The sequence below is a fragment of the Lepidothrix coronata genome, unplaced genomic scaffold (genome assembly GCF_001604755.1).
Source record: "Lepidothrix coronata isolate B3197 unplaced genomic scaffold, Lepidothrix_coronata-1.0 Scaffold76, whole genome shotgun sequence".
NCBI lineage: Eukaryota > Metazoa > Chordata > Aves > Passeriformes > Pipridae > Lepidothrix > Lepidothrix coronata.
This window is the reverse complement of record NW_016690256.1, coordinates 2,568,195-2,595,153: the sequence shown is the minus strand read 5'-3', so window position 1 is coordinate 2,595,153 and position 26,959 is coordinate 2,568,195. Positions and strand designations below refer to the sequence as shown.

General features: G+C 40.8%; 1 protein-coding gene across 3 annotated transcripts in view; it reads right to left on the bottom strand.

Annotated features, from left to right (window-relative positions):
* Window positions 1-9,461, bottom strand: part of ME3 (malic enzyme 3) — a 119,237-nt gene extending 109,776 nt beyond the window's left edge. For 2 of the 3 annotated variants that reach the window (XM_017819722.1, XM_017819723.1), the window contains exon 1: window positions 284-334. In XM_017819722.1, the coding sequence (XP_017675211.1) occupies window positions 284-319 (36 nt within the window). In that variant the 5' untranslated portion in view covers window positions 320-334. Of the gene's footprint in view, window positions 1-283; window positions 335-9,266 lie in introns of those variants that run through there. The other variant, XM_017819721.1, reaches the window with a different exon arrangement.
* Between the last annotated feature and the right edge of the window lie 17,498 nt (window positions 9,462-26,959).

Below are 26,959 nucleotides of genomic sequence, written 5' to 3'. Positions count from 1 at the left end.
CAAGTTACCAAACCTAAGAGGAATCTGTTGCACGTGTGCAATGAGAAACAAGTCACAGTGGTACGTGCACTGAAAATCCTCCCAACTCAAGATGGAAAAAAATTCTTTTATTACCTTTGAGCAACTATTTCCGTGTTTGAATGTGATTTACTTGACAAGCCTGTGAGACACCACCAATGTCAGCAAATTCACTACTGAATATAAAGTAGCAGACACTGCAGAACAAAAGCCACTCTGCATTAAGATCAGCAGTAACTTAAACGTTTTCTGTAGAGTTGCCTACCTGGAGCACATGGACACATTTATCATTGCTTTCCATTACTTCCAGTCACCAAGCAAAGCCATCCACAAGGCACTGGGGGAAGAGAGAAGTTTTCAGTTCTTCTTCCCAACATACTCATCGTGCCAAATACTTTGAGATCCACTTGTGAAAACTTTCTCTCTCACACAGAAACCATTAGAACTGCTAATCTATTCTAGTACAAGTGTCTTTCACACTCCTGTGACTGTTGCACAACACTTTCCCTACAAAAGTGCCCGCAGAAATTCAGACTTGACACACATCATGCTAGCACAAATTATTTGCTCTCCCAGTGGGTTTTTTTGGTTAAATTTTAAAGAGAGTCTTTTAGAAAAAAAAACAAACACCAACACAATGGGAGGTACAATTCTTAGATTTATCTGTTTTTTCCACAATATTCATATTTAGCACTTCAGCAAATAATTTTTATCATTTTATGGCTAGATCTAGAAACGTTCATATACAGTATGACAGGAGAGTCTGTCCAATAATTGTAATCAAGGAACCTGATTTACAGAGGCAGTTGTTTTATCCCAGAGTTTAGCTACAGACACAAATGACAAAATGAAGACATCTAATTCCTTGCGAGGTAGGAAATGACTATCAGGGAGAAGTTTTCATTTTGGGTGGATTTTTTTGTTGGTTTTTTGTTTGTTTGTTTATTGGACCAACTAATCTAGTTAGAGATAAGAAAAAACAAGTTGCTAGAAGAAGGACACAAAAATCCTTGGGCTTACTTCTCCCCATCTCCCCGCCTCTAAATCATTTGAAGCAATAAAAAAGATTATCTCTCTCTTCAGCCCCTGCTCTGGTTACATGCTTAGATCATCTTGACAACAGAAACTCTTAATAGTCTGGACATTTCCAAAAATGACAGGACTTGGCACTATAATCCATTCTCTCATTTGCAAATAATCACAGCTAAAATTACCTCCAGGTTTAACATCAAACCATTCAAATGAAGATTAAACAGAATTGAACAGTTTCCACAATAAATTTAACCACTAGGCAAAGTGTCAGATCCATTAGGCACGCCAAAGACACAAAGTTCAAGATGTCTTGTCCAGGAGAACATATCACTGTTGTATTTGAAACAGCCAACTCCTACCTATGATGAGAAACACAGTGAAGCCTTAACTACGTGTTTTACGAGGTTGAACATAGAGAATCCATAGAGACATACTACAAGACAGACATCACTTTTTAAGCTAGACATACAGGAGAAATTCTCTAAGACGTGGAGCTAATCTTTTGTTTTACGTACAACACAGAAGTTTACTGAAAATCAGTTTCGGTTCTATGGTTCCACATGTTGAAAAAGGATACATATGCAACAGAGAGCTGCAAAGTTCTGCAAAGCAGAAAATGTTGATATGCAGAAGACTTGCATTGGCCTTATTTTCTTTGTCAGAACCATAGTCTTCGCAGTTCTTGTCTGAGTTTTGTGTTTGGCAGCTGCAGAACTATAAAAAGCTTTGCCATTTAAAACATTTTTAGAAGAACGATATTGTATTAGGCTGACAATACATAAGTCATTCATCAAAATGTCATGTTGTTTGGGGAGACAGATAGCAAGTGTCACCCCTGGGCCTCAAAGAGAAGGTTAAAAAATGAAAAACATGCTCATCATCTCTACTCTCCATTATACACGGAAAGTAGTCAAGTTTGCTGTTGTGCTAAGCCTTCTATTGAAAGAGAGGGAATTATAGCACAGTGTTTATTCTCCCCCAAGCACCAAGGCCTGTCTGACCTGCTCACAACAGCTCTAAAGCTATGTCTGTCCTGAAAGAATTTATTTGGGTGAACGTTACAATAGGCTGTTCATGGTTTGGTAGCAGGTCTGGTAACTCAGTGAGAAAAAGACAGAAAAATAAGTAACAGAGAAAAAGAAAGAGACATTTTTTCAGCCTGACTTGTCTCCTAGGTTCTGCCAGTGTAAGAGCATTTCTGGATCCAGAACCTCAATGACAATTAAAATAACGAATTGCCCCTTAGGTCCCTGCCCCCTTGGTAAAAACAAACAACAAAACCAACTAACCAAACAAAAAACCAAACCAACAAACAAACATAAAAAAAGACCCCAGCAAAATCAGACAATCTATACACCTGCATGTCATCTAATCAGAGAGAGGTACAGGCAAGACTTCCCCCATGCAGGGCAGCATCCAGCTTTCAGCTACAGCAGGCAGCACTGGCAGCTCCAGTATCAAACTCGAGGCCCAAACTCTGTGAGGGGCTCAGTGCTAGAAATGCCAGAGTGCAGCCTGCATAGGGGCACGTGCTGGCAGAGGTTCTCTTTGAAGCAAAGAATGAGTAGAACACCTAAACTGCAGAACAGCTGTCGAAAGGTATATTTGCACAGTATCTCCCATCAGCCAGGCAAATGAGGGCAGGAAGGTAAATCAGCATCATTTATTTTAAGTCAGAGAAAGTAAACTATCCTAAGTCCTGAAGGAGCCTAAATATTATAAACAATCATAACTCCGCCTTCAGCAAGGGGTATCAGTAGGCACAGTTATTCATTAAAGAACCACCTTCCCCTTTTCAGCTCTGAATGAAGGTCAATAACAGCACCTAGTGTTCTTCTGGAGGTGGCTGTCACAGAAGCTAAAGATGAATTCAATTTACACTCTCTTTATCCAAAATCAAGTCAAATGGAATTTGCTCTAGGTCCAGCTTTGTCTAAAGAATGTCAGATCTGACACACCAAAATCAAAAATTCAGGCATCAAAATGTGCCACACAGCACTACAAAGCTGCCAGACAAATCCATTTGAAACCAAAACCAAACTATAAAGCTATTGCTCTTCACTTCATCTTGTGAATTAGCGCTGCCTTTCAGCACGTTCAGTTAGATCATCACTAATTTTGACAAACACCAATGACTCATCTCAACACAGAGCAAGCACACAGTTTCTAACATCAATAACATCGTGTATCACACTACTTACATAGTACAAAGCTTAAAGTCTGCTGAGGGCAGTGGAGTGCAGACTGTTTACCCCACGAATAATATGCTCAGCCTTTCTGCCAACATCTACAGCGTTTCCAAAGTAATCAACTAGTGTACCACACATTTCACTAGATGCAAAGAAAAGGAATGCTGAACAAGCTGTAATATTCAGCCCTAGATCCATTCTAAGTGCAACAATCTCAATTTTCATACTATTTATCAAAGAGTTTGTGTTACTTAAGTGCAAATCTAATGCAAGTGCCAAAAAAAACTTAGTTCCTGCTACAAAACCAGAGCTACATTCATTTTTGGCTGTGCCTTACCAAAATATGCCTGGTGTAAAGATTAAGGCTTCTCCAAACAAAAGGGCATGATAAAAAGAAAGCAACAGCTTCAGCTGTCAAGCTGATAAATTTCCTCAAAGGCAATTCTAAAGGTATTTTTACAACATAAACAGCTCAGAAAACAGAAAGAAGCATTTTGTTCCAAATCAATTTATTTTTATTAAAATCTTATACTGAGTGCAAGCACAAACTCAGCACTTATAAAAGCTGCCCAACCAATATTTCCAAGACCTTTCATTACATTGGCAAAATAAGAACCAACATATTACAGGGTTAATACAACACAGAAGCAGGGTCTGCATCAGCACCCTGCTCACCCTCACATAAACAGACTTCCTCTGCACTTTTCCACAAGAGCTCTACCCCCAAAGCATTAATCTCTCCCAAAGGGGAGAGCAACAGTGTTGGTAATAGGTTATGCAGGCAGATAGAAAGGCAGATGGCCTCTTAGTTTGGCTATGATAATGGAGAATAACTGGAATCCAAGCTGGGGGAGAAAAGGGACTTTTGCAGGCTGCTGCTAATACCAGAAGTACCAACAGATTTAGTTTGGGCTTAGTCTGCTGACCATGCCATAACAACAAGTTCTTTGGTATGAAAACATTATAGGAAATGCCCTTGCCAAAAGACACTCGGGACTCAGAAAAAGATACGCCTGACACTAACACCAAACAAACAAAAATGAAAATCCACATGCCAGGATAATAGCCAAAGCAAATCTAACTGAGCCATCACATTTCCAAACACCACCACATTTTCCAAAATGCTGAGCCAAAGCTCTCTCCTTGGAGTTTGCTTCCACAGAAGTCAATGGTGATACACGTAGGCTTGACTGATCAAGCACAAACATGAAAACAGCCTCTCTGCTCCGGGCACCATCAAAGGCTCATCACACTGGATGGTGCTCCAGCTCACTCACATTTCAACTCTAGAGCAGTTAGAACCTGATTTGGTAACAGTCACTCTCTCAGCTTTGGTTTCACTTGGGTCTGAAGTGGCTCATGTGCTGCAGGGTTTACCCATGGAAGTGTCTTGTATAATATCCCTAGAGACACGAGAGTCTCATCAGGTCAGTTCACCTATATGAGCATCCTGTCTCCAGCCCCAGCCATAAACCTTAAGAAGAGTAAATAACACAGGTTAATAGGATACTCTACCACTGCACTCTCCTATCCTTTCATCATTTTCATTTTGTGGAATTTCTAAGCCAGGCGTGGTTTTAGAGTATTTAGTAACCCCCAGTGGATTTTTTTGTTTTAATGAACTTGTCCAGTCTAAAACTTGTCCCCTAAAACTTGCTCAAATAGTTATGAGCTCCTGAAAAATATGAGGGGAACCTCCAAACTGTGTCCACCTCACACGCTTACTTTGCAAAACATGAATAGGTGGCAAGTTAACAAATGCTGGAAGTCACACAGCCACTAAAAGCCATGTGCACAGCTCGATAGCTTTGTGTCTATCCAGACCTAAAGTTAGCCAACTGAAAACTCCAGCTGCAAGAATAACTCCAGTTGTAAGAATATAACCTTGTGGATTTAGAGAAGAGATGCATTAATTTGAAAACAGATTCCTACCTCCATTTGATCTTGCTAACTGCCATTTCATACACACTGTTCTTGTGCTCATTACCAACTTTGTTTAAATCTAATCATTTTACAAATCCAGCTAATTTTAGGCCTGTTTCACCACAGTTGCCAAGGGCAGCCATGTGCAAGATCGTATCATTTTTTTCTCAGCTGCAGTGGCAAATTACTGACACTACGTTCAAAGAACCCTCAGTTAGCTCAATTTCAATCCCTGCAAAGCTGAAGGATAAACAGACTTTCTGCATTTTAATGATGTGTAGAGCAGTACATTCCAAAGACACTGCAGAGACCTACAGCAATTCTTAGAAGTTTCGTTCTTACAGATCCAGACTAGTAAATTTGTTTTGTTAGGGTTGTCGGGGTTTCTTTTTGTTTTAGTTTGGAGTTTTTTGTAATTCGTTATGACACATTCCATGAAAAACAATGGAGAGCATGCATGTGCATCAAAGGAGTAGAGAGTTTTATCCAGAGGTACTCAGAGACAACAAACTCAGATCCCTACACTGCACCTTGCAAGAAAATTTAGTGTATTATCTCAACCCTTCAAATACAGCAATATCCTGCCATTCTGAAAACAAACTGTGACCTCCAGTCCTGCATCTGTTTGTGATGGCAGATATCCAAGTAGGCATGATTTATCTCAAAATTAGGACTCCCAGCAAAGTGCAAGAAGTGTTGTCAACCTTCCAGTCAGATGTCACGAACAAAGTTACAGTCAATTTTGGACACGACAAGATTTTTGAGTCCCTGGAGGTGTGTGGTCAAACTGGGAATTGTCCAGCTCAGCCTGTGTTTGCTAAAATACCAAAAGGGCACATGGATTTGACGGAGTCCCCAGAAGAACTGGGAATCATGAGAAGCACATCTGAGATGAGCAGAATTGCACAAATCTTGAGAACTTACAGCAGTGTCAGAGAGAACACAACATGGCTTTGACCACACCAAACACAAGGCAACTTTGATGAATAAGGTAGTGGATAAGGGATGCCCCGTCTTTCCTCCCAGGGAATTAGCTTTTTGCAAGGCTGAAGCCCCACAGTAGGACAGACGTATCTCTCACTGCTGCTGCCCTGTTGGCAAGCCACTTACATATGGCCAAAGCTTCTAACAACCCCCCCAAAAACCAGTTTGCATTGGATCATCACAGAACACTCTTACCAGTTCTCTGTGGTTATCTGACATCGTTAACATTTGTAGGTTTTCCAGTTTTGCAGCATTCAAAGTCTGGAAAAGAACTACTTCATGAGGCACTTCATGAAAGCACGCAACAAGCTCTTCTTCGCCCTCCTATTATTTCTGAGACTGTTCTATCAACTAAGAACAACTCTTATTGCCTTTTAAAACTGCAAGTACCCCTCAGGAAAATGCTGATGTTTCCTGAGTCCGGCCCTTGCATTAAACATGGGTTGTCACACTTTGCAACACAAGGAGGAACAGTATTTGAATACTACAACAGTAAACAATGTAGTACATAGTAAACAATGACCAAAGGAAAGAAACAGCTGCAAATTTCTTACATCCATAACCAGTTTTTCTGTTTATTTTTTTTCTTCTCAGGCAGCTTTGGAAACCAGGAGAGCTTCTCAAAGGACAGCCTGCTTTTACTTTTACTAATATTTACGGTATTACAGAGGACCTGTCAGCAGTGGCTTCTGAGTCTGCTTCTTCTTCAAAGCACCTTCAACCTAGTAAGCAAGCAAAGACTTGGATCAATAACCTCAGACCGTAAATCTGTCTGCAATTCTGCTGAAGGGACAGTCTTCTTCATTGAATAAATACCATACACTTCACAGCTTTAGACTGACAGCTTAAACTTCATCCAAAAGCTATAAAACAGTCAGGGTATTGAATAACGCAGCAAAACACTTGCTGCCCAAAGTCTCACTTCTGAATAAATTTTTTCAGAGTTTCTTGGAGAGATGTAAGGACTATTCCCTGCAGAGCAACCTTCAATCAGTTGAAAACTTAGATTAAAGTAAGCTCTACTGCAGAAAAACAGTAATGACCCCACACCCACCTTTAGTTACCGAAGGAGTAAACAGCAATTGCCATGTGATGAGAGTTCAACAGCTGAAAACCTACCGAGATCCCTAATTTTGACCTACACTACTGCAGCACAGCAGACCAAAGGGCCATCAATCACTGTCAACATATGAACTGCCTGAAATACACCATTTCAGTGGAGCACAGGTAATTCTTAAGAGACTACAAGGAACTGTTAAAAGACACACAGGAATAGAAGCCTGTTTAGAGAAGTCTGGAAAAAGGGCTTGAGCGTTTAGTAATGACTAGTTACCTAGGTGCATAAACAGGCAGTCCTTATCTCTTACCACAGATGCTGGCCATTTCTGTCCTCACTGGGATGTTCTATGAATGACTGTATTGGTGACTGTAAGATCTGCACTGACTGAGGAACACAGCAAACAGCAAACACCCAGGCTGTAGACCAGCTGGGAGACTTCTCATGGCCAATTAAACATGGCACACTACAATATATTTTTCCTCTAATAGAAGCAGTTTTCTACCCTTCTCTCCACAAAGACCACAATTTCATTTAGACTTAAAGAAAAATATTTCACTGGGAGGGTGAAAAAGAGAAGCCTCTAAAAATTATCAAAACTATAAAACAGGACATTCAAAATCTACTTCTGTGGCAGCCAGATCCATTTAAAATACGTGATAGATTCAACTGTTTGAGTGTTATTATTGCATTACACTGAGAAAAGGTCAAAGTATTCATTTTTCAGTTCAAATCTATATATGTAAGAATACTAAAAACATTAGCTGTGTCACTCTTTGTATCCATCATGGAGGACCCAAAAGAACATGCCAAATGCTGAAGAAAAACCCATCAAAACCTCTTGTGCTGACAAGTTACTGTTATTTATGATACAGTTGTCAATTCCTCTTCTCTTCAGCCTTACAGACATGCACTGTATAATGATGCAAACCAGATTGCCTTCAAAGTTGTTGCACATTCAGTAACATCCTGTGTCATCACGTGCCTTGGTCCTTAGGGATTCATCTCTATGGATGTGAAATGGTACCAGGAGATGCAGCTCAATGTACAGCATCTTACACAAAATAAAAGTTGTCATCTGAAGTCTCCAGTCCAGAAGAAGACAAAGGAAGCTCATGTACTGAATAACTACATACCATCATATGATAAACAGTCACAGCCCCATCAATTCTCAATACCATGTTTAATACCTGCTTGTTTTAGGTAATTGATGCATTTGTAGTTATTTCCAGCAATATTAATACAAGAAACTGCAACCCAACATTCTTGGTTCTGACATATTTGATCCCAAAATTTGCATCCAGATTATTTTTTTCCCTTCAAATTACAGAAAAAGATAGAAAAGTAGTGTAGGGTTAAGTTACTCAGCCTCATTTTACATGCCTTGTAGACCTTGCTGAAGACTTTTGCCTAAAGCATTATTATTTTTTTTTATTATTATAATTATATTGTTGGTGTTTCCACAGTATTGAGAACAAATATGTCTTCAACCTGGTAAAACACACTGCTTTGGCAGCAAGGTATACATTGCTATGGGTATGTTAGGAAGATTTTAAACAAGAACAATTCCTCGTGCTTGTTTTAACATGAACGCATAAATGACACCTGTTCCACTGCTACATGTGTAATACAACATATATAAATAACCCAGGTTTGGTACTGGACTCTGAGGAGAAGCCATGCCTTTTCCATTTCAATTTTTTGTGATTTTAGGCAAATTGCTTCAGTTCCCAGCCAAAGGCACTTCTGTCCTACACAGGCTCTTCCAGTGCCGCCACTGCAGCAGAACAGCGGTCAGAGGAGAGGCAGGGGACTGACTCCAAAGAAGGCTGCAATACCGAGCCACCAGGTGAACATCTATCAGACGCCCCGTGCTCTGCTCAGGACAACCCACGACCATTTCCCGCACGGCAGCATTTCAGCCCTTTCGGAGCGGAGCTGGGGACAGACACGGGGCACGCTGCCAAGCCCCCCCAAACCTGGACGCCTGCGACCCAGGCCGAGCCCCTTCCCCACCTCCGCTGTCCTCCCTCTCGCCCGGGCCGCGCCCCCCCGGCACCCACCTTGTTGAGGTGCGGGTTCCTGGTGATGTCGTAGCCCCGCTTCCTGACGTCCAGGGCGCGCCCGCGGCCGGCGGGGGTGGTGCCCCCCGTCTGGCAGCTGCGGCCCCGGGCCACGCCGAGCAGCAGCGGGCCCCGGCCCGCACCCACCATCCGCAGCAGGCGGCGGCCGCCGATCCCGCCGCACACCGGCACCATCACCCCGGACTCCTGCGGGCGGAGAGAGCGCCCGGAGGGGCGGGACCGGCCCGGCCCAGGTGTGCCCGGCCCGGCCCAGGTGTGCCCGGCGCGGCGGACCCGCCGAAGCGAAAGGAAACCCAGGAAGCAGATTCCACCGCGACCCCGCGGGGCCGCCCCTCCTCCGTTACCTGTTAACGCTCAGCGGCGGCGCAGGGCAGGGGAGGGGGAGCCGGCCGGGTCCGCCCCCGCGGGCACCCCGTGGCCCTGCGGAGGGACAGGGTGTACCCGGCCGGGGCGGTGCGGCCCTCGCCCTTTCTGTGTCCGCGTTGTCTCCGTGAGCCGCCATAAAGGGCATCGGGAGAGAAGAGCCCGGGCCCCGCGGAGGGTGGGCGCTGCAGCGCCCGGAGATGGGGTCCCTGGGCAAGGACATGGGACCACAGCAGGACATGGGGCGGGGTGGGGGGAGCAAAGCTGCTCGGGGGAGTTGTTAGTGCTTAGGGAGCACCCTCAAAGGACTTTTCAGACCTTTCAGTCCTGGACTGTGAGCAGCCATGGGTGGTTAAGCATTTCAATCTACCTATAATGAATTCTCTGTATAAAATTTATATACACTGTATAGTATATCATCATGGCTAGGCTTTGCGAACGAAGATTTGGGAATGGCTCTACCCACACTTGCTACAAGCACGCTGGTGGCTAAAAAGGCCAATGCGAGATAGACAAGTCTGGTTGCAAAAGGCACAGTGGAAAGACTCCTTGGATGGTATCGGCAAGGCACGATTCTTTCTGCTTTGTCTTTCTCCTCGAGAGTGATCCTGCGTGTGTTCTCAAAAAGAAGCAGCAGCGTTATAGATGGTGTGTCTCCAGGCCTCCCGATTGGAGGTCAGAGTAGACCAGTTATGTTGATCAATATGGCCAAGGCTGAGATGTTGTTTCAGGGAGTCTTTGTATCTCCTCTTCAAGGCTCTTCTCTTGTGGCAGCCGGTGGCAAGTTCACCATAGAGCATGAGCCATATATATATATATATAATGTATATACTACATATGTAGTAATATTATGTGTATTGTATATATTTCTTTATATTGTAATCTACATATTATTTTCACTGAAGAAGGCAGGTCCATGCATCCTTTTTTTCTTTTTCCAAATAAAGGAGGTCTTTCATCCTTTAAAATAATGAAAACATCATCACCACTACCACTTCTCATATGAAAAAAACAGTGCCCTAATTACTTCCCGAAAGAATGGAAGATTCATGTTCAATTCCATCTTCAGATCAACAGTGCTTCTGTGCTTGCATCCCCATCAGGCCTGCTGAGAGTGAGGTTGTTTGTCTGGTCTCTGGGTCTTTCCCTCAGAAATTGGTCATAAATGGGAGACCGAGACAGTGGAGATAAGGATTATGTGCATCACTGAGTCACTGAGTTGCAACCTAATGAGCAAAGATATAGAGGAGAAACTTCCCTGACTGCTTTGCAGAAGTGCATGGTTATTTTGTTGGAGGAGCTAATGTGGTAGAGAAAAAAGTGCCAAGCTGAGAGTCTGTACAATGAGGTTGCTTTGCACAGCAAAGAAGTGTATTGGGCAATAGCATCCACTTTCCTAGTGACAGTGTCCACCCTTAGGCTCAGAGTAAATGCATTTACTGTGGCTTGGAGAATGTAGACAAGCTCTTCTTATCTGCTGCACCTAATTCGACTGTCTAGTGCTTAATAGTGAAAAGATTCACCACGTAAAAAACTCAAATCAGTTCACTTTGCCAGTTTTGTAAAATACTGTCTCATCTTGGAAAGAGTGCCCCAAAATTTTGTGATAAAAATGCTCTTAGAGAAGTACAGAACTCAACTTCAGTATAATTTGACTGTGTATGTCTAGGAGTTAACTAACACTGTTTTATGCTACATGCAGAAGGTCTGTTTGACATCCGTGTGCTTGTCATTTCTGCTATGAACAATGGAAAAAATTTCAGCTAGTTTTGTTAAAACTGGTTCACAAACTAGTAGCTTTAGCATCTCGAACTGTAAGGAGTCAAAACTGTCCTGCATCACAGCATTATGAACATACATAGGATATGATGCATGGGCTTCAGTGCTGCCTCTGTTGTAAAGGAAAATCTTAATTCTGCATGATACAGAGACAATATTTAAAAACAGTCTCAACTTCAACCTGAAATGTATTCAATGCAAAATTTTCACAAACTTTTAACATTTTTAACCCAATCTCTGCAGACAGAAAAGGTTTCCTTGTATGTTGAATATTACATTGTCTATGCTGAGTGACAGCTGGACACATACATCAGCCCCATGAGAGAGAAAAAGAGAATTTCAGGGCTAGATAAAACCCCTTGTTGTGTCACTTTAAGTAGGCGAAACTAATAATTTGGGAGGATTTCAGATCTACAGTGGACTAATTTCCAACTTTTTGGAAATACAGAAGGGTCTATAAAAGTCTAAAATATTAAGAATGAATATGGTATTTTTTTAGAGTAATATTGTTTTACTGATGAAAATGGGTGTTATCACAGAATATTTTCCTTTCTACAGAAATGTGCTGGTTTTCATTGAAACAGAAACCCTAACTATTCTCAATTTTCAATTAAAAGATCAATTATAAGAAAATAATTTACTAAGAACATAGTTTTTAACAATTCCTTTACTGTGTGAATTTACTTTTGAGTTGATTTACTAAATAAAATGCATTTAACAACATAAGTTCCAAAATTTCATCTGAAATAGATTTGAATGTTTAGATTAACCTAAGCAAGGATAGCTTTTACTGCTTCTTTTGCAGTATTGATTGCTTAAATTTACTCATCTGCAGCAAAATATTAAAGATATAATACTTCCCTCTCTGGGAAAAGGGTAGGATGTTGCTGGCTGCTGTATCTACAAACCATGTAGCCTCCTAATCCTCTAAACCTTCTGGTGGACCTTACTTAATTTTGAGTAGAGAAGTAGATGACTATGTACTGTTTTAAAGACAAGGTACAAAAGCACAGACATCAGCACAGCTACCATGGAAGGCACACACCAATAATGAAAAAAAACTATTGTCCATGCTTGCTTGATATAAAACAGGGAACCTGTGGGAGAAGGAAATAAGTCATTTCCCACGCCACAGGACTGCTGGCTGGGCTGACAGCTTTGATCTGTTCGTGAATGGTGTGGGCAAATGTTTCTTTATATTGAACCTCAGTAAGTGAAAGTAAATGTGGCACCTCTTTGGGCTGGGCTCCGCTTCTCGGCAATCTTATTCTGCTTTTTAATGTTCTTCAAGATGTTTTTTCAGAACCCGCGAACCACTGCTTCTTTTTGTACAAAGATGAGCAGAATTCTTTTTTTAACTAGGAATGACCATAAACTAGCACAGTGAGGTAACTGAATTAGTTCACTATCATTGACATGATTTCACAGTTTTCTCAAAAGTAAATCATCCTCTCCTGCCTAATACTGTTCCAAAGCACAACAAAACAGAGGGGTCTTATAGCTTGCTTTGGAGCTTATCAGGCAACATTCCCCCAAAGCATCAATCTGAAATTGAGAAAGCTCCCCCCATAGTTTGCTCAACCTCCGGTTGGGGATACAACCCTCTAGATCTCTGGAAGAGAGATGCCGTATAAATCTTGACTTTGTAAATCTATCTTCTCCCTATCAGTGCTGGATTGAAGGTCATGACAAAACCATAAAGCTGTGTGTGAACTGTCAGAAGTCTGTTTTCTTTTCCTGACCCTGAATTGATAGAATTATTATCACGATGTCAAGAGTGCCTGGAAATATGTCAGGGTCCTTGCACAGCACTCCCTCAAAATTTTGTGGTCTATATGTGCAAGAAGGACAAATGTAGAATCATTAAACAGTTTGCATTGGAAGGGACCTCTAAAGAACATCTAGCCCAATCTCCCTGCCATTGGCAGGGACATCTTCAACTAGATCAGATTGATCAGAGCCGTGTCTAACATGGCCTTGAATGTTTCCAGGGATGGGACATCCACAATTTCTTTCTTATATCTAGTCCAAATCTACCAATTTAGTTTACCCCTTGTCCTATCACTAAAGGCCCTGCTAAAAATTCTGTCCCCATCTTTCTTGTAAGCCCCATTTAGGTACTGGATGGCTGCAGTAAGGGTCTCCCCAGACCCTTCTCTTCTTCAGGCTGAACAGCCCAGCTGTCAGCCTGTCTTCATAGGAGAGGTGTTCCAGCCCTCTGATCATCTGTATGGCCTCCTCAGGACTCACTCCAACATGTCCATGTCCTTCTTGTGTTGGGGGCCCAGAGGTGGATGCAGCACTCCAGGTCGGGCCTCAGGAGAGTGGAGTAGAGGGGGAGAATCCCCTTCCCTGACCTGCTGGCCATGCTTCCTCTTATGCAGCCTGGGAATGTAGGCAGAGAAATGGAGAAATCGTTTGTCTGGGGCTACACAACAGTTTAAATGGCAAAGGTGGGAATTCCTACACAACCCTTCTACAAGGAACTAGCAAAAAGTGCAAGATGGGGAGTAAGGGGAGTGCTGTAACTGTAGTGTCTCCTAAATGGGCAGCAAGAATGGCTGCATATAAAATTTCCCACTATTGACTGCTGAGGTTATAGGACAGGGCTCAGGCACACACTGCTACAGGAAGATATATACAAACACACGTGTATATATATGCTTGTGACTTTATTGTTACTCTATGGACTCTTTCACATACTTTATTTACTTCATTTTAAAATTCTAGCTTATATGTTTCTCAGAGCAGGGATTTATTGTATATTTATAATAGTAAAAATAAGTTTTTCTCTGCAGCCACAAATTATTTTCCTATTTTGGTGCCTTGCCAGAGGTCGTCTCATCTTTTACCACCTATTGGTTGACAGTAGCTGTCAAACTGATTTTTGCAACTTAGTGTGAAATAAATTAAAAATGCTGGGCTTCTAAAATTTACCTGGCACTGCAAAATAAAGCTTGAATCTGATTTAGCTTCAATATCTCCAAGATGCAGAGTGCTTGCTGTCAGATGCAAATGAATGCACTTTGTCTAATGTGCAAGCTTTTCTTGAATGCAAATTTGATTGAAGAGATGGTTAAATTCTTGATTAAAAGACTAGAAGGACCATTAAAAAACCCTATAAAAGCAATGAAATGCACACATATTCATCACTGAGCTCTTAGGAATTTATTTAAGCTATTTTTCAGCAGCAGGAAGGAAACAATGGTTTGTGGAGTGGGATTCTATATACACTTGGGGATTTGCAGGTTGTAATTGAAATTACAAAGCATGTTACAAGAGCCAATTTATTCCTTCAGTAATTTAAGAAACCTCTTTGTGCTGTTGCCTTGCATTTAACAGTTTGGCATCTAAGAGAATGCCAATGAAATACTCTTTAAACTTACCAGAGAATGAATCTCTGACATATAAAGAGAGACCTTATAGTGTCTATTCTTCTATGGCATTATCTTTCCTCTCAGGAAATGAATTGAGCTACAGTTATAAACTTTCATTGTAGTGATTTTCAAATCACATACCTTGAGAATTCTTGGTGTTGTGCAGCTGTATGTCTCCTGGGTTATTAAATTTTACAGAGACTATATACTACCCATTCATGTAGACTGTTAATTTAAATTCATCATGACACAAGAAGCCTAACAGAACACGGGTCATAAGTCTTGATTGGGACTCCTCTATACAACAAACAGTGGCAAGAAAAACTGTAACTGCTGCAGAAGAGTCTGAAGCCAACTGGATCACAGATAGAATCATAGAGTCATGTAGATTGAAAAGAACCTCTAAGATCATCGAGTCCAACTTTAGCCTGCCAAGTACACCACTAAACCATGTCCCTACGTACCACATCTGCATGTGTTTCAAATACCTTAAGGGATGGTGAGTCAACCACTTCCCTGGGCAGCCTGTTCCAGTGCTTGACAGCCCTCTTGGTGAGTAAATTTTTCCCAATTTCCAATCTAAACCTCCCATGGAGCAACTTGAGGCCATTTCCTCTTGTCCTGTCATTTGTTACTTGATAGGTCATTGTAGAAAGTAAGAAGGTCCCCCCGAGCCTCTTTTTCTCCAGGCTAAACACCCCCAGCTTCCTCAGGTACTCCTCTTAAGACTTGTGCTCCAGACACTTCACCAGCTCTGTTGCCTTTCTCTGGACACGCTCCAGCACCTCAATGTCTTTCTTGGAGTGAGGGTCCCAAAACTGAACACAGGATTCGAGGTGCGGCCTTACCAGTGTTCAGTAAAGAGGGACAATCACTGCCCTGCTCCTTCTGGGATTTGAAGGCACCATAGGGATGATTGTGCCAGCTTTCCCCATTATACACTTGATGTTTAATCTACAAGGATTCACAAAAGTCTGTTCCAGACGCAGCAGACCCAGAACCCTTTTGTTCACCTCTAACAAGACCTAAGGTTACAGACAGAATGCCACAGATGATCGCATGCTACAATAAAATCGCATATCCCTGCAATGGGAGAACAATCCTCCCTGGTGTTAAAAATCTTTATTACTGCAGCCTGTCCCACACAGCAAAGCTCAAATGTGTTTTTTAAAATATAAGTAGAGGTAATGCCATTGTGCTAATTCCATATTTTCTCATACACATTACAGATGGACAGATATGCAGAGGGTTCTTGTTCATGGTCATATAGACAGTGATGGAGCTGGGAACAGGGTCTGTATGTCCTGGCTGTCCGTCCCTTGCTTACTCTGTCATCTATCACTAGGCTGCCTTTGTCACAGTTAACTTCCTTGACATGCTTTCACATTGTTATTCTTCAGCAGTGAGAGACTTCACTGTTATCCAGACAAAAACCATCTGCAGCTGTGCAATTGAAGCCTTAATCAGATCTCTGGACCTCTTTTCTGGCTTTGGCTAGTTTTAAGTGGTAATGATGATGGTTTATACTTTCACCTCTTAAAATGAAAAATGAGGATGGAGATAAACACACTTCAGTCAATAAATTCTCCTGTCCTCTCTAATATAAAAGCTGTCTTTTAGTTTTTGAGGTTGTTTTCCTCCCATCTTATTACAGATATCCTAATTAGTACATTAACCCTGTAGCGCACGTGCATGATCCTCACTGTCCAAAGTCTGGAAGTGACATGGGCAGAACGGCAAAGACAATGCATTGTTTAACACCTTAATTTATACTGAAGAGAATCAATTTATAGTGATACACAAGCATATAATGTTCATATAATTTTATTTTTTTCATAGGCATAGGCTTTTAGCTTCCTCCCATAGAAGGCAGCATAGGTCTTACAGTTGGCTTCAATAGGACTTAAATACTGCTATAGTCCAGATATAAATTTGAGTTATATTCTCATTTTAAATGAGAAAATAGTTCTATATACAGAGCAAGAGTACATTTTTACATCTAGCATGATAATACTATTTTTGAGTAGCATCATACATATCTAAACAGAAGGTTCTGAAATCAAAAAAGAGGTGGCTAATCTTTTCCCTTTGAAGTCAGTTTGTTATCTGAAGAAGAAAAACTGACCTTCCAAAAAAAAAAAAAAAAGCATGCTTTGTGGTATAAAAGCAGTCAAGGAGGTGATCAAAGACTCAGCCACATGAACAAGAGCTGTTATACAAGTTATTGAGGGGTAAAATTACTGATCCACCCATGCACATCCTCACTCACTGCTGCTGTGAAGGCAGTTTGAGGTGGGTTAACTACAAGTGAAAGTACACTGCAGTGATCTATGTTACCTTCAGCCTGACTGAGGCAAGCGTACAGACAGTTGGGTTAACCTGCTTCTGAATAGCTCACATTTGTCATGGCATGGGGATATGTACATGGACAGCTGATATGCAGGAAGTTTAACAATTCATGGCCACTAAAGTTTAAGAGTCCTTCCTGGCTTTAAAGCACTAAAATATTTATCTTCATAAGAGAGTTTGGTCAGAGGAGGTTTAAACAGCGACTTGCTACCACAAAAGTGAGCATAACAAGTTTCTGAATAATCTTTTTTGATTGTGCAAAATTGCAATTAGCATTTGATCAATTCAATAGTTTCAGACTAATATAAGGAAAACATTTTTTCTGATTAGGGTGGTGAAACACAGAACAGGTTATCCAGAAAGGTGGTGGATGCCCCATCCCTGGAAGCATTCAAGGTCAGTTTGGACACATCTCTGAGGAACCTGATCTAGTTGAAGATGCCCCTGATCACTGCAGAAGGGTTGGACTAGATGGCCTTTGAAGGTTTCTTCCAATCCAAACTGTTCTATGATTCTATGATTCTAATTATTTTAGGTCATGTTTTGACATTCCTAAGTCTTCTAGGGCAGTACAAATCAATATGATGAAAGGACAAAACAGTGTGAGAAACTTTTAATGAGAGATGATAATTTATACATCATAAACATATTCATTTGCTTTTTTTGACAATGTGATTTTTAAATTTGTGACTTTGACAACGTGATTTTTACTTGTGTGTGTGTAAAGGTGAGGTTTAAAAAAAGCTGGTTTTCAACATTGCAAGATGAGAAAACAATACCAGGCTGTACATAAGTGAACATTGTGAAAATGCCTGCAGAGCCAGGTAAACCTGGATATGGTAAAAGAGTAAATATCATGAAGAAGCCTGTATGGTGGAATGCAAAGTACTTCTTCACTCTTTTGTACAACAAAGCAGTTGTCATCCCTTCATTTTTGGAGTCTCATTCCTAGAAGACAAGTCTTACTAATGTTAGGTGGAGCACTCTCCAAGTGCTATATTTATGTATTAATCTTTATACTCAACCCTATCCCAAAGGATGTCTTCCTCATTCGGCAAGTCTCCAGTATGAAATGTAGTAAGACTAAGGACTGGGAGAATTCACCCATTGAAGATTTCTCAGGCTCTTAGAGAAACCGGTGCTGGTATTTCTTAGAAATCTGCTTTAACTTGACTGGCCTCTGTATAATTGTGTTAGCTCTACCAGTAACAATCAAGAGCTGGCAATCATGGCCACCTGGTACAATTATCTAATTAGTGCTTTATCCAAAAGCATGCCTCCTTTAAACTCTTTGGGAAAGGGAAAACACCAGCACAAAATTTCTGAGTGATAACCAGTTCACAGAGGGCAGGAGCCTCTTAGTGACCTCTGCTGTGCATTCAGTTACACATGACAGAGCTCTTCAGACATCTATTGATGAAATACAGGACTGATAAGGAAAGTAAACAACTGAAAGTGAGAAGTAGCTTGAAAGGTCGGTTGCACCACCGCTGAACAGGTACGGATGTGCTCAGCTGCTGGCACACTCTTGTACCTGGAGCAGAGCTCTCTGTCTTGCTGCCATTTAGAAAAATGTTTGTAAAGTCAGCATAAATGTTTTGCAGAGTCCTGTGCAATTATAAAATAAATTTAAAAAAATGAGAGGCTTCTAAATCATGTGGCATAAAAGCCTACTATTTACATAAGTAGAGCAGAAATGTTTGCTGGTTTTCTCATTAAGTGCTATTTTTTGGCAATACAAAAGTTAGCAAAAAAAAAAAAATCTGTTTATCAAGTCTTCAATCAATTCTATAACCTTCAAAACAATCTTCCCAAAAGCCTTTGAGTCTGATTTTAGGAGACTTTAAGACTCTTATGCATCTTAAAATAAATGAGGACTAACATTTTTGAAGTCAATGGGCCTATATTTTTGACTGATATAAATCATCATAGTCTTTTTGACATCAGTGTTTCTCTTATTTATACACCAGCAGAAGCTTAGCAGCCTTGTATTACTAACTTGGTCACTTCATTCCAAACACAGCATTTTTCCTGAGTGCTTGTAGTTAAAAATACGTATTTATTGTGGAGGCAAGAAAATCACAAAAATAGGAAATGAACACTTCAAAAGGCCATTTAATAAAAGTACAGGAAAACTTGCACTGCTAAAAGTCAATTAATCTATATAGTTGGCTGAGAAATCTCTCTCAGATACTATAGTCATACAATAGTTTAGGTAATACAGTTTATGTCATGGAACCTGCATGCATGGGACAACTGTAGAAATTTTAATCAATATGTTCATTTTCTAATCACAGCTGTTGCCTATCATTAAAAATCATGGCCTGCCAAGCTCCAGCTGAAGCTCAGCTTTGCACTGAGGCTGCTGGGAACTGGGCAGATACGTGCTTCTGCTGACTCCGCTCTGAGAAATTAACTTTTGGCAAAGGAGGTGGATAGCAGCTGGCTCTGCTGATGTTGTAAACTTCTGCAGCACAAGTTGCCAGCCCTATGTGTCAGGGAGACTTTTTTGTTGGTTTTTGTTTCTTTGTTTTTAAGGCGGGGGGGGGGGAGAAAACAGCAATCATAACACTGACCCAGGCAGAAATGAGTTTGTGTTGGGGTTTTTTTGCAAATAGGCATTCTTTAGGTCACAGTGGGGAATTCTGACATTGCAAAGGGGATGAAAAAATTAGCAAGCAAAGTAAGAACAGTCTCTACTTGTAGCTGTAATGTGCAAACGCTGCCAGTGCATCCATATAGGCTACTGGATACATGCAGAAGTCTAGGAGGCTTCCAAAAGCTTTTTAGTCCATAGAAAATGCCACATGTGAAAGTTCATGCTTTATGAATTGCCATATACAACAAGGGGAAAACATAGATTATTGTAATGGTGAACTGTGCAAAATGGCTAATTTATGCCATAATGAATCTTAAATGATAAACTACTTTGTGTTACTTCTAGATTAGGAGGGAAGAAAGCCATAGGCCCATCCCTAGGGAGCTCAGACTAACTCTACTAACACCTATTGGCATGTGCAATGCTGATGAATAAGCTCATTCTCCAGGGCTGAGTGGAGACAATCCATCACTGATAGACAGAAATCTGCAAGCAGCAGAGATTGCAGTGAGCCATTCTTAAATGAGGAATCACTTGCCTGGAATCACAAAAAGCAATCTGATAACAAAATAACTTCGTGTCCAAAACTCATATCAAAATCAATGTAAAACTCTATATCTGTATCCCAACATCACTACAGAGAGCAATGGAAAGAATAGGAGGAGAGAAAGGTAGAGACATTCCAGGTTCAAAGTGAACTGACAAATTATAGATAATCTCTAAAATCTGAAGACTGTTAAAATCAAAACATTTCCCCAGGATACATCCTGCATCTAGCAGCAGTATGTGGGTGGACAGTATGCAGTAGTGAATATTTCACTGAAATGGAGCTGTGAATGTCAACATGGCCAACTCCTAAGTACCCTCCTCTCCTTCGACATTTGATTAGCAGAATATATAAGAGTTCAGCACAGGGAGCAACTGAGGGTTGGTGTAACAGATTCTCAAAACTGAACCGCCATAATAAAACTGAGGAAATTGATATCACCTCTTTATCACAAGGCAAACTATCACTTGCTTAAGTGTAAAATTGCCAATGTGGTATAATAAAAAAATGTATAACATAACAAAATGAATGAAGGATCTTTGAAGCCCAGAATCATACAAAATGCTCCTAAGAGATTAGATATTGCCAGACTGCTGAAAACAGGATGGATAATCTAAGACAGGTCAGCAGAGTCTAATCTTGAGTCTAGTCTTGAGCAAGCAAAGGTGTTTCCAGAGGCTACTTTCTCCCACCCTAAGTGAAGGGTAGAGTGGGCTGTGAATCGCCAGCTGGGAAGTGCCTGACTCTTCTCATCTTAAAGAATGGAGGTGTATCTTCAAGCTACTGTCTAATATTTAAACAGGCAAAATAAATTAACCCTTAGAGACCACCTGTGACAAGTCTGGTTTGTGTGCCTTGTTCACTACAGTTTATACACTGAGTTACAGCAACAATTATTTTCCTCTTGCTAAAGCTGGCTGCCTCTGTTATTAAGTATCCACATCAGTATTCCCTGGGAAAAGCTAAGCTTTTTCTGCCATGAGAGAAAGGTCTCTGCTGACAGCTAGCTCCTGGTTGGATGCTGTATCTCTATCAGAGAGATCTTGATAACTGAAAGACTAAATCTGAAAAAGAAGGTCTACGTATGTGCTGGAAGGAGGGTGGAAGAGAAGACGAAGTACAGAAGCAAAATTCCTTTGGAGTACTGAATGTGCTGGAGCCTCTGGTATGACAGTCTGTGTACCAACATCCATAACTAAAGAGCAGCCGTATCCTTGCAGCCTGCCAGGTTTCTCCCCTGTTCCAGTACACAAGAGATCTTCCCCTTCCCACTCACATTTTCTAAAACCTGGACACTTATTGACACTTGGCTGCATTTCAGAGCCTATGTGAGTCATTGAACAAGAGTTTATTACTCATTGCTGAGCAATAGCTCAGGAATTAGGAGCTCTGGGGTTCATGTGTTGGTGGTCACTGTATACATGATATTAAATAGGGTAGGTTTGTCTGGGAACCCTCCGAGTCATCACTCTCTTCCTTTTATTTATTTATTTAGTTTTCAACAGGGTTCAGGGACAGGGTGTTCCTGCTTTCTGGGTTATTTTGTTACCCTAGAGTGAACAAGCAGACAAACTGTGCAAGAAAATGGATTTTATTCATTGTGGGAAAGTAGTGTATACAGGGGAAAAAAATGTGTTCTACATTCTCTCCACATGATGAATTTAAGATTCATGTGGAGATAAACCAAAAATACCCATGAAAGGGTTTTGGTTTTTGCATTTCATTTCCACAGGAGATTCCCAGAGTTGTTTGTTTGAAATAAACAATATAAAAGACCCTCTGCCCACTCTCTGATGCGAAGTAATTAATAGCTGGATCAGCATTTCCACTCTTAATTCTTCTTTTCATATGGTTTGTTTTAAAAATTTGCTCCAGTCATGAACTTAACATGTAATAATACTTTTTGTTTAGAAAAGTCTTTCATCTGAGCAGCACAAAGTGCTTTGAAAATATTAGTCAATTAGGATTCACAATAGCATGTGAAATGAGAAATACAGGCTTTTTTTTCAAAGAGAAAGGGAGGCATTCAGGGTGAGACACCCGGTGACATTTTGCCTGGTGATATGACAGTATTAAAAACCCAGATTTCTGTTCATTAATTCTGATAATCACTTGAACCCATCACTGTTTCTGTGACCTACTTAAAAATGGTCTTTTTATTTTTTCACACTGAGAAGAAATGTGAAACAGTTACTTCAGTAATTTTTTTCTACATAGCTAGATGCACCTTTAGGATATGAGATATTAATAAAAATTAGATTTTAATAAATATAAACATTAGTATAATTATGATTTATAAATATAAATGTATAATCATCATGAATTATAATTATAAGACCTCACTAATGAAACAGGGATTCACCTGCTGCTGATCTGCAGTCATCTTTTGGGTGTTGATCATCAAATATTAACACACATTATATCTGCACTGCAGCTGAGCTTAAAACTGATAATGTAGAAGGGATGAGGAACTATAAATTATACTTACCTGAGATGGAATTGCCCTTCAGTCTCATACTCACTGAGTGCATGGATGGGATTTAGTCTGGGTAATTTAGGCAACTGACTTACTCTAAATTTCCAAAACTGAGTGTAACAGTTCTTGTCCATTATAGGCTGGTTGTCCTGTATAGTTCAACTGCTGTTGAAGACTGCCAGAGTGAAATCCCTATTAGGCTTTCCAGCTTAGGAAAAATTGCAAGTTTAGATGACAATTAATTTCCAAAGGTACTGGAGGTTTCCAAAGGCACTTCCCTCTTTTCATTGACTGCACAGAGCATGTGGGTTCTGACTTTTAAAAGATTGCTTCTTAGATGGATACCACTAAGGTGCTTCCATTAGGTAGATTGGATGCATGTCTCTTTCTGAGGTTCTGCAAAAATTGCAATGGAGTCTACGATGTTCAAGTGTCCCCCACTGCCCACGGCATCATTTCAGCACTCACTGCAGCATTTAGGGCTTGCTTAAGGATCTCTCAGTCCAGTATTTGGAGTTGACCTTCTCCATGAGAACATGTAAGTTCACAACACAATACAGCCAAACTACAGGTGAAAATCTTATTTTTTACAGCACAAGAAGCAAATCTAAAAGTCTTAATTTTTTTTGTTCTTGCTTGTTTTGCTTAGGTAGAACAGCTGCTAAGATGCTTTGCACTGTGGCAGGGAAGATTACCCAATCCTACTCTGCATGAGGTGATATCCAGCCTTAGCCTGTGGGTGCTCTGGGTATTATGGGAATGATCTATGGAGAACCAAGTCAGAAATTATCCTTGCCCCCTTCCAACCTTGTGCCCTGACTTACGGAAGCTTGCAGAAAGTGGTTGTATCATGCAATCAGAAGGAAGAGAAGAAAGAAAAGAGATTTTATAGGAGTCCACAGGACTACATAGCTCTAATGAATGCACAATCAAGCAGTTTCAAGTCAAATAGTTACGAAAGAGTGAATTACATGAAGTAGGCATAAAATCAATGAAAAGGAGATGAGATGCCTCTCCTGACCATCTGCCCAGCTGCAAGCTTGAACAGCTTGGCACAAAAAGTAGTGGCAGGTGTGGGAAAGCTAATAGACACACTGGAGGAGCTGGAGCTGAACTATTAAGGTCCTAATAATCTCTTGAGTCACAGAATTCACAAAATTAAGCCAGTGTGGACAGTGGTGCTCTGATATCATACTTGGTTTGTGACATTCAATTTGCCCTCCATATCCTATTTTGGAACAAGACAATTCTTCGTTGAGAAACTAGAGCCCTGGAAAGGAAACCACGGGAGGCTCCATTTGTGGTACTGCAAAGAGAACCATGGAGGGACGATGTAAGTCCTCATTAGTCCTGTTTATCTCTATTTCTCTTTTTGAACACGTTTTTTTTCCCATCAATTACAATAATCGATCAAATGTCAGTAGTCAAACGTCACCACATCTGCTCCTTTCATGGTCTAATCTCCAATGCAGAGATTAATTACCCATGACAATACACTTAATGGCATAACTATTAGTATATTAGTAAGTTTCCCTCCAAACAAATAAATTTAAATTTGTATTAACCATAGAACCATAAAATATCAGGTTGGCAGGGACCTCAAGTATCATCTGGTCCAATCTGTTCAAATCCTCTGAAAAGTCTGCATATGAACTGGTTCCCTGACCTTTATCAGGAGAAAATGTATTTCACCTTTAACTCTGTAGAGACAAGAATAAGGAACATATGTGATTGCTAGTAAGCTATGCAGCACATAACATGCTGGAAAGATTGCAGAGTCGTGCATTACCCTAATGACTCTGAGAGGGAGTGACAATCTTGCTCCACAGTATATTGATCACTAGAGGAACTGCCAAACAAAACATCAGTGAAATATTAAATATACCTTGAACTTGTCCCTTTTTCACAGTATCTTGTTCCAGGGTTTGTAATTGAACAACTTGCAGGCATGAAATGGTCCTGTTTGCATTAGCTGTGTATTCCTTCTGGGGAGCTCTCTCTAACTATGGTGTCAAAATCCTTCCCCTCTTCAGCCTGGTAGTTCTTGCTCCAGCCTCCTGTGATTCCCATTTTTCAGCAAGTGACCTGCACCATACCTGAACAGGGACTTTTTTAGGATTACATGGAAGTCTGTGTCAAAACAGAGGAGTTTCACCTGTCCAGCACAGTGTCCTAAGAGCAAAGCCATCTTCCCCACCCACATTTTTAATCTGTTCTGAGGTATAATCCTTTTTTCCGCCAAGCTGTTACAATGCTGAGTGCCATAGGTCTTCTGATTGCAAGTGCAGGAGATACAAATAGAAATAATCCTTTCCCACTAAACAAGAAGTTGGGGGAAATTGCACACAGTAACAAGAGGTGACTCTAACCTGATGTATAGCACAGAGCATGGTAGCAGCAAGGGGACTGATGTATGGATTGCAAACAAGAAGATACATCCCTGCAGCATGCAGGGTTTAGACTTTGGTTTGTGAGGAAGCTTGTGATGTTGCAGCTTCTTTTTCTTCTTCCTTTTTTTTTTTTAATTATTATTATTAATCTAGAGCCATTGTTGGTGGTATAAAACCCTTTTAGCAGAGTGCTTAGGGCATGGCCCACTGTGGTCAAGGGCAGCACATTCAGTCCCCGTCATTAAACAGTGCTGCCTTCAATGCCCGGAGGTGAATGACGTTATGTCTTTTTACAATGTGGCAAATGCATCTGGCAATGTTCAGATATGGGCTATGAGAAAGTGTTTTTTACAGGCACACATGCAAACATATAAAGCTGTTCTGAGCAAGGTGAGAATAATTCACAATACATATTTTGGCTCAGCTTGAAGATCATCTGCAAAACCTGCATACCAAAAATAGCAGGCAAGACTAATAAAAAAATTAATAGTTTATTATGATTTGGTTTAATAGCCCTTTCATCTGCTCTTTCCTCATGCCAAAAAATGTTGGTCATTACCTGCCCATGAACCTTTGTTTAACTTGACATGAACCACACCTCAGGGAAGACACTACAAAAAAGCTGGAGAGGAACTTTCTAAAAAGGCATGTAGTGATAGGACAAGGGGGAATGGCTTTAAACTGAAAGAGGGCAGGTTTAGATTAGATATTGGGAAGAAAGTCTTTATTGTGAGGGTGGTGAGTCACTGGCACAGGCTGCTTAGAGAAGTTGTGGATGCCCCATCCCTGGAAGTGTTCAAGGCCAGGTTGGATGGGGCTTTGAACAACCTGGTCTAGTGGACGGTGTCCCTGCTCATGTGTAAAGACTTAAAGAGCACAGTTGCCTGACTCAAACACTGTTAAGGCCACAGAAGGATTTTGGCATGAGATAAGCACAGAAGGGAGTGACGATATGGCACTAAATCCGGGCCTGGCAGAGGAGAGATCTGGTTAACACATCCTGAGTAACGCAAAAGATCACCCCAAGTTATGGGACAGATGGCATCTGTGACTACCAAAGACCACCAAAGCCTTCCCAAAATTTGTCTCCATGGATACCTGGAACTTGGACTGCAAGTTAAGCCACCACAGCAGGAACTTGAGATGAAATAAAGATGGTACCCTTGTCTGGGCATTACCTCAGACCTAGGAGGATGTTAACAAAGCTGGGGGAGAAGAATATGTCACTGATAATGGACACAAGGAACTTTGGTGTATGGTCTCATTTGCACCTTAATTTGGGCAGAGGCATTTCTCACTAATTGGATCTTAAACACCATGGCAGAGAGGTTGGAGCTAGATGATCTTTAAGATCCCAACCCAAAACCATTGTATGATTCTATATGGGAAACATGTTTATGTAGGCATTCAATGGGGTGGAAGGACCAAAGCCAGATCTGCTATTTTATGTCCACACCCAGAACAATTACATTGGAGTCACTTCTCTATGTCAAAAGTTAGTTTCAAAATACAGTTTTGTTTATAAACTATTCCTTTTTAAGGCTAATTACAGAACATTAGATGCCTTTGGATTGTTTTACCTATTATTCAAGGTTATTTTGTTTCTCTGATAAAAGTCCTGCTTGAATATTTGAGATTTATCCCGGAGAGCACAATAACAGGATATGGTCACAACAACAACTGACTGGGAGGTTCACTAGCCGTGAACTTATAAAACCTCAGCTATTTTGTGGAAACATCCCTTTGCATGCTTCATCCCCAGGTGCCAGGGAACAAGCTCCCTGGATCATGT